This window comes from Nicotiana sylvestris, chromosome 6 (genome assembly GCF_000393655.2).
Source record: "Nicotiana sylvestris chromosome 6, ASM39365v2, whole genome shotgun sequence".
Classification (NCBI taxonomy): Eukaryota; Viridiplantae; Streptophyta; class Magnoliopsida; order Solanales; family Solanaceae; genus Nicotiana; species Nicotiana sylvestris.
Window position 1 is genome coordinate 144,102,242 of NC_091062.1, and position 8,605 is coordinate 144,110,846.

General features: G+C 35.7%; 1 protein-coding gene across 1 annotated transcript; it reads left to right on the forward strand.

Moving 5' to 3' along the window:
• Positions 1-3,379: 3,379 nt before the first annotated feature.
• Positions 3,380-7,923, forward strand: LOC104212756 (3-dehydrosphinganine reductase TSC10A-like). Its single transcript, XM_070147578.1, has 3 exons — positions 3,380-4,069; positions 5,742-5,889; positions 7,347-7,923. The coding sequence occupies exons 1-3, from the start codon at positions 3,530-3,532 to the stop codon at positions 7,637-7,639; spliced, it is 981 nt and encodes a 326-aa protein (XP_070003679.1). The 5' UTR covers positions 3,380-3,529; the 3' UTR covers positions 7,640-7,923.
• Positions 7,924-8,605: the final 682 nt, after the last annotated feature.

An 8,605-nucleotide genomic window follows, 5' to 3' on the forward strand; every position in this document is an offset into this window, starting at 1 on the left:
TGCCGAGATTTTCCCACCAATCCAGTAGCAAAGGTGGGATATTCCGAACCATACCGAACCTGGGGACCTTGTGCCTCATTTATGCAAAACAGATAAAGTTAGCCCTTTCCCACTCCAAATTTAGCTATTTTCACGCTAATGATCAACATTTTGGCATGTTTTTCTCCAAATGATGCATAGATCGTGATTATGTCCCTTGGGATTATGGAAATTCCGGCGGACTTCGGACAAGGTTTGTTTTAGTGTGTTATTACGCGGACAGCATTCTAACTCATACTAGGTTTAAACATGACGCATGCATAATGGATTTTAGGATGAGGTTTCTAGAAGAGTCTAGACTAGTATCCTCAAGCGGACAGCTTGAAAGGGAAAGGCAAGGAACCGTGGATTGCACCGCTGATCGACTAGTTTTTACCGCAAATAAGCCTTTCCAAATTTAAAGGGTGATTTTAGGAAAAGTGTGAACACTCATCAAGTGCCGCTATGGTATTAATACGCACGAGAGGAATATGATGCGGAGCATGCTTTATGCAAACATAACAAGTTGTCAAGTATTTTCACATATTGAAAAATAAATGCAGTATTGAATGAACGTAAAGACATAAGAGAAAGAAAACATGGAAGAAGTTAGTTCGCATAATGAAAGAATTGTAGGAAAGCACATAAAGGAGAAAGAGTTGGGGAGTGATATGACATAACAACAAAGTTTGGAGTAGGTGAACATGATTAGGGAGTAAAAGGAAACATATGTAGTAATCAAATTAAATGGAGAGTTGCATATAAGTTCATATAATAGGGAAAAGGATATGCATGTAGCAATAAAATGGAAAAATGGGGCAGGGAGATTCAGGTAGCAGCAAAATAACAAAGATACGCTTATCAGGGAAGACTAATTCACAAAGATCAAGTTCATTTATGGTAAGATCCTAAAAAATATCCCCAGCAGAGTCGTCATACTGTCATGCCCCCTTTTCTCGCAAAATCGGGTTTCAACACTGATAACTCTTTTAAGGAAGGGTTTAAAAGAGAGAGTCGCCACCTAACGGATTAAGGTGCGTTAGGGCACCTATTTGCAAATAACTCGGGTTTAACTAATTTGCGTCACCAAAGATCGGGTAAGGGCTCAAATTACCTCGAGGAGAAGGTGTTAGGCACTCCTCGAGGTCTACAATGGTGGGTCCCAACTGAACTCAATTCATGTGAATTAGTCTGATAGAAAAGAGAGAATTATTTTAATAGGAATGGGGGGTCCTAAGTTTTTTAGCCTAAAGGATCACCCCGTGCAACATAAATAATATTTCGTAACTCCCCAAGATGGGGGTGTTACTCATATTATTCAGCGGGCACAGACTATGATCTCCTGCTACCCGATTACTATTCTTTAAGTTATTTACCTAAAGCACTCTAATCAATTATAAACCGTACCCTATGCGTGCACTACCCATCCCTTGCCTATGGCCCATGAGGCATTTAGACCTCTATTTTGGGATGGTTCTAGACTTAACTTAGGCTGCTCAAAATGATAAAACTAGGCAACATACAAAAACAAGTTGGCCTTTCATGTAACAACAAATAAGGGCTCAAGTTAGCCTCCACACTTAGGCAGCTAATGCACGCAACAAATTAGGCGTTTGATAGTTTTAGCAATTAAAGTCGTTAGGTCTTATAGACATGATTTCTATGCGATTCAAGATTTTAATCATACTGGCAGTTATGCAAAGTAATTTCTAAGTGATTGCACATTTGCCTACAGATTATAAGTACAAGCTGTTAAAACTTATAGACATGTTATCTAGGTGATTTACTTAGTATTTGATAGTGATAAGTAATGAGAGATATTCAGAATTTCTCAGTTGTTCCTATAGGCATGCATATTAAACGGACAACTATGACAATAACATGTCAATCGATTAAAATCCTATAGGCATCATTTCTAAAGATGCAGATTTGTAGAATATAAATGACCCTATGATCATGATGCCTAATGAATATGCTGCAATGCAAATTGAACTTTGGTCACTTTTATTTCCTATAGGCATGGTATCTAATATACACAATAGCAGAATGAGCAAAGTAAATACCTATAGGCAGGTTCTCTAATGCACAATAGCAGAATGAGCAAAGTAAACACCTATAGGCAGGATTTCTACTCATTCTCATGCAAATGTTAAAATAAACCCACTTCCCAATTTACTAACACCCCAATTGTTATTACAAATAATTATTACAGATCAGATATTAATGAATGAATTACAAAGTATATAAAACTATAGGAAGCCTGCAGCAGGCCCAAATACACTTGGACAGGTCAGGCCTTCAACTCATAGTAGCTCCAAAAACCCATATTCACAGAGACACAGTAACCAGCAATGCATGATTCACCCATATGTCAAAGATAAGCATACAAAACCCAAATCTCTAGTATGTCAGAGTTCCTAAGGGCTTTAAGAACCTAGGGCAGTGCTCACACTAGAGAAGAGTGATCAGAACAGTTCAAGGAAGACTAGAGACCAAATCCTAGTGTCTCAGAGTTCACAAGAGTCTCACATGGACCTGAATAGTGCTCACACAAGGGAGGTCAAGGACAGAACCTAAAATAGCCTTGACTTTCAACCGGCTAAGAATGAAATTGCAATATTTAATTCAAAAATAAAATATTAAAATAAAATCTACAATCCTCAATTCAAAACCACCACATTTAAATAAAAAGCTACAGTATTCTAACAAATATTCAATCGGATAAATCGAATATATAAGGAGAAAAATGATTGAATATTGTAACTTTTTATAAATACCATAATTTTTGAATTGAATGTGAAGTCGTTTTTAACAGATGTTTTTTCGTATGTGTATATCTAATCACATATCATAATTCAATGTAAATAGCCACATGAAATGTTTTCAATAATGAGGTAGCACGAAACCAAATTAACTGACTTCATGTATGATGCAAAATCATTTTAATAGACATGAAATTGAAATTTTCTTCCTCCTTTTGGATTTATGTGAATCTTGGACTAAAAAAATTAAAAGAGGGGAGGGGAATGAGAGAAAAGGTAAAACATCAGAGTCCCTTAAAACGTGGAATTGGGGAATAATTAGATATATCTATTAGGATATTAAATATACTTTAAAATTAAAAATCAAATAATTCCTTTTATTATAGATATTGGGTGAAAGAAAAAAAATCAGTATAATATTATATTAATTGATTTTTCATAGGACATATTATGTAAATTTCCCTTATAATATTATGATATGTTCGATTTAAATTGTACTCTAATTTCTAAATTAGAATATTATTGAATGTTTTAAATTACTATGTAAGAAAATTTGGAGGTATAGAATTTAATAATACTTTTCAAATATTTGCTATAATTTTAAAACTTAGCTATATTATGAGAATGAGTCTTCCAAATGAAACTTATATCAAACTTCAAATCTAACAAAATAATTCATGTATTATTAACCCAAAAATCTTGGTTAACGGGATAGTAATCTTCCATCTCGTGACCTGGAACTGTTGTCAATGGCGGCTTTCAGCTTAGGCTTTTTCTCTCTCCTTCTCCTTCTCCTCCTCCCTCTCTCCCTCTTAGCCTTCCTCGCCTTCATCGTCCGACCACGTCCCGCAAAAGTCCCAATTAAGAACCGCCACGTGTTCATCACAGGCGGTTCAAGCGGCATTGGCCTAGCTCTAGCTCAACAGGCTGCTTCAGAGGGTGCAAAAGTCTCAATCCTCGCTCGTAACACCAGCAAGCTCGAGGAAGCGAGGGATGCGATTCGGCTTTCTACTGGATGTGACGTGGCCATTTTCAGCGCTGACGTCAGAAACTACGAGGCCGTAAAGAAGGCTACAGAAGATGCAGGGCCGATCGATGTGTTGGTGTGCAATCAGGGCGTATTTGTACCTCAGGAATTGGAGACCCAAGATATTGAGGAGATCAAGTTCATGATTGATGTGAATTTGACCGGGACTTTTCATTTGATTAAAGCTGCTTTGCCTGGAATGAAGAATAGGAGCGGCCGTGGACCTGGATCCATCGCTATCATGTCTTCACAAGCTGGCCAGGTTTGATATTTCTGGTTTGGGTTTCAATTTCAATGTTCTAGCAAAGATCTAACCTTGTAGACCTCTTATTTAAGGGTTAAACTTACTTTTAGGGTGGTTAGATATGGAGGAAAATATATAGCATCAAAAATATTTTACTTTGAGTTTTGTTAGGTATATAACTAAGGGGTCGTTTGGTAGGATGCGTTAGATAAATTAATGCATGCATTAGCTTTGTGTATTAATAATACATTGTTTGATAGATATTTTGAACCTATGCATTAGTTATACATCCTATTTGGTATTATCCTATGCATAACTAATACATAGAAAACAATGGTATTAGCAATGCAATGGATTTTAATGCATGCATTAGCTTAGTTAAAGACAAAATTGTCCTTCAAAATTTATGTTTTATTAAAATATACTAGTTAGTATATTAATGCAAGTTCAAAATAATCCAAATAGTGAGAAATAAAATTATATCCCTAGTAAATAAATAAATACTTAGCATATTTCTTTTTTTATAAATAAATATTTAATTTTATTTTACAACATAGGTAGACAAATAAAATAATTTTTTTAAAACTTTTTCATATAAAAATATTTCTCAACATATGTTTCTTTTAAAAAGTTAGAGTGTGGACTAGATTTGAGGGCATTTTTGTAAATAAATAATTCTTTTAGAAATTGTGCAATACTTTAATACATCAAACCAAACAATGGATAAGAAATATGTCAGCATAACTAATACCAGTATAACTAATGCAAGCATAACTAATACTAGCATTAATAATACACCATATTCAGCATTATTCTTATGCACTGTACCAAACGACCCCTAAGTGTGAATACCACTGGTACAAGGAGTATCATAGGGTACAAGGAAATGGGAGAAGTCTTTTTCACAAATGTAAGGTAACTATGCTTAACACCAAATCAAGGGCATGCTTGACGGTAATGTATGAACATGCTTGATTGCATTATACTCTTTTGCCTTGATTTGTGTCGTCATATTTCTCTTCGACCATTTCTGCAGTTCCCCTGTAAGAATTGAGGATGAGGTTAGATATTTATAGCAAAAGTCCAAGGAAAATGCTTAGTAACAGCTATACTAATTCACAAAGTGTGGGCAATCTTATGATTTTGCATTGTGCTAGTTAGTACACAATTCGTGAAGACTGAATTTTGAGGGGACAGACTTTTGGAAGGAGCTTATTTCACCTTCTGTTCCCATTGATATCTAATCAACATTGCAAATTTTATTTGTTATTTTGTCTAGGAATTTTTGGAAGAAAAAGAAAAATAAGTTAGAGATGATCATCGCAATGGTCCAATACAACTAATTTTGTTTCCCTTGCATTCTCATGTATGTATATTTATCGTCAAAAGTTTAACTGAAAGATCCGCCTCTGCAAATGTTTCCTCAAATAGTAGTTTAACCTGAAAGACTGGAGCTTGGTCCATGATGCTGCAATATTTCATAATTAAGGGAGAACGTGTGTCTTTAGCCAGCAATGTATCCTCAAATAGTAGTTTATAACCTGAAAGACTGGAGCTTGGTCTGTGATGCTAAAATATGGTAGAATCAACAGAATTTCTTTCCCCATACAATTGCATTAATGAACTTTAACCATGTTTCTGTCTCTTCCTAGCTGATTTGGTTTTCGTTTGGAATTTTATTTTGTCTTAGGTTGGCATATATGGTTATACAGCTTATTCAGCCAGTAAGTTTGGCCTCAAAGGACTGGCAGAAGCTTTGCAGCAGGAGGTTATTGGTGAAAATATTCACGTATCACTAATATTTCCCCCGGACACCGAAACTCCTGGATTTGCTGAAGGTTGGACATGAGAATAGATCCCACTCTGTTTCTTCTGGTTGTTATTATGTCCCAATGCACGAACTAAAATGCATGCTACATGTTTAAATATTAATACTGGTTGGTGTTATCTTATTTCTTATGAATAAATCATCATGCCGGAAGGATTTTAGGTTAGTGGTTGTTTAATAGAGTTACAAATATAAGCCTTTGCATTGGGATTTCTTCCAACAAAGTAAACAAGTCTAACTTTACCTTATCAAAAAAGAAGAAGAAAAAGTAAGCAAGTCCGGGTTATTCTAGCTCTGTTTCTAAACAGAGGCAGATTTGGCCTTTCAATTGGGTTGGGGGGTTTGGGGGGGGGGGGAGGTCAACCAAACACATTTCTTTCTGCTTGCATCATGTTTGTCTGTGTAAAAAAATTTAAAATGTAATATGACCATATCCACTCTGAAACCACTAACTCTAAATGCTAGATCTACCTCTGAATCTAAATTGATATGTTAGTTATATATCCTTTTCTTTAGTCTCTTTTTTTCTTTATCTTCTTTTGTAGAGCACATTGAAGTTTGATCAAGCAAGTTGAGAAAGAAATGACGATCGCACTGGTCAATTATTCAGAACTGTTAGTTGTAGGCATGGGATAGCACAAATTGATTAGCCAATTTGTTATATATGCCTAGAGGAACAGAACCAGAAAATATTTGCTCCTTGATTATGATATAGCTCATGATGTGTTGCACATATTAAATGGTGCACATTTTATCGTGATTCAATGGGCTATGCAAAATATTTTTCTGCCTTTTATCTTCTTGAAATGGCATGAGGATTCCTAGAACCTGACAGGATGTTAAATGCTGCATTGCAGTGTTGTTTGGTCTATTTGGATAGTACAGCTCTAGATCAGTTTGAAGCTTAATGTGTATTGATCCTGCTTCTTTTTAGTGAGAAGAATGTGGTCAAGGTGTTGAATGCTTATGTTAGTTCTGGAGTTCCATTCTTATGTTTTTTAGACCATGATACTTTTCTATTCTTATTTGCATATTTCAGTCTTGCAGTTTTGTATCTATTCTCATTTAACCCTTGCAACCTGTTGCTGCATTTTTTCTGTGAACCTGCTTGGTGCTCTCTTTATTTTATTTAATATTTACCAGTCCGAAAGAGGAGAGAAGAAGAAAAAATTTGAAGAATGCGCAAAGAAGAGAATGCATGCACTAATATTAAACCTTGGGAAACATCATCATCACTGTCGGTGTTGCACCCATCTCATTCAAAGCACTTTAGATGAAATCTTAGATACTTCTAATTCCGTTGCTTTTGAGGCACGCACACATTGTTTATTGTACTTGATAGGTGCTTCAGCTTAACTGACTGATAATCGGCTTAAGTTTGAGTAATTTTTGTTAAATACTCTTTTACCATCTATTTTTTCAATATATATTTGAGCAGCAATAATGAAAGTTTCATCGTTATTGCAGAGAACAAAAGAAGGCCACCAGTGACTAGTATAATAGCAGCTTCTTCTGGTGCCATGAAAGCTGACGAAGTTGCCAAGATAGCTTTGAATGGCATTAAATCAGGAAATTTTACTGTCCCCTGCAACTTTGAGGGATTCTTGCTTTCCATAGCAACTGCTGGTCTATCTCCTCAAAGATCATTCCTGATGGCATTTGTCGAAGTGATGGCTGCTGGAACATTACGTGTTGCTGGTCTATGTTTCCAGTGGAATTGGTACGGAAGCATAGAGAAATGCCTTGGAGAAAGGAAATAGCGAATAACTATTTAGCGCACGAACAAATGCTTTCCGGCACTTCCTTCAACAATTAGTTTGAAGTAGTTTGATCCATGGGTATACTAGAGAGCTAAAACTATGCAGTCCTTGTTCCTATTTGATTTTGTCCATTACGAAGTTTCGCTAGCTAATTTGACCAGTTGTTCTGTCTACTATGCTTGAAGTTCATAGGTTTTAGACTTTTAGTTAACTGGTAAGATTGTAGGTTCTCTATCAAATGCTATTAGTTTTGCTTTTAAGCTTAATATTCTTGAGCTGTCCAACCTTCGTTCCTGTGTTTTTTTGGTAGCTGCATAAGCATATTAATCAAATGCTTGAAAATTAGCCATGAGGCTGTATGATATGGGTGTGGGCTTGACATACCACTATCAGTTGATTACATACATAGAAGTGCAGATAACTAGATAAGTTGGTTTTCTACGGTCACACCAATATTCCACCTCTCCTGAAGAGTTTGTGCATTTATGGACTTCCGACTTGCACACTTGGTTTATATACCATATTCATGAGGTACATTTCGCCTCAGTTTTTACAGATTTTGCAAAAGTTGTCCTACATCCCTACTTCCGATATGTTAGTCCTGTATAATATCTTTGCAATGGCTGTAGAATTTGATTCTTCATGTAATCGACATTTTCTCTTGGTGGTTAATGTTCTCTGCATTCGCTTTCGTGTGGCACAGACTTCGGCAACCAGGCCTTATTGGAGCTATGGATGCGAGCAAGATGCTAATATAGTAAGTTACTCCTTCAAGCCTTTTAAACTATCCCTGATCATTGAGTCAAGTATAAGCAAACTTAATACAGTATCAAACAAACCCAAAGGAAGTAGAAATGAAGAGAAGTGAGAAAAAAAAAAAGGAATATATTTCAAGTGAATATGTCCAATTAATACATGGAGACAAGAAGGTTAAACAAATAATATGCAGTAATGGAGGACTAAGTG

Bases quoted from the DNA above. Each gene is read 5' to 3' on its own strand.
- LOC104212756 (XM_070147578.1), top strand. From the start codon at position 3,530: ATGGCGGCTTTCAGCTTAGGCTTTTTCTCTCTCCTTCTCCTTCTCCTC. The intron at 4,070-5,741 runs GTTTGATATTTC...ATTTTGTCTTAG, and splicing joins TGTCTTCACAAGCTGGCCAG to GTTGGCATATATGGTTATAC. The intron at 5,890-7,346 runs GTTGGACATGAG...TCGTTATTGCAG, and splicing joins AACTCCTGGATTTGCTGAAG to AGAACAAAAGAAGGCCACCA.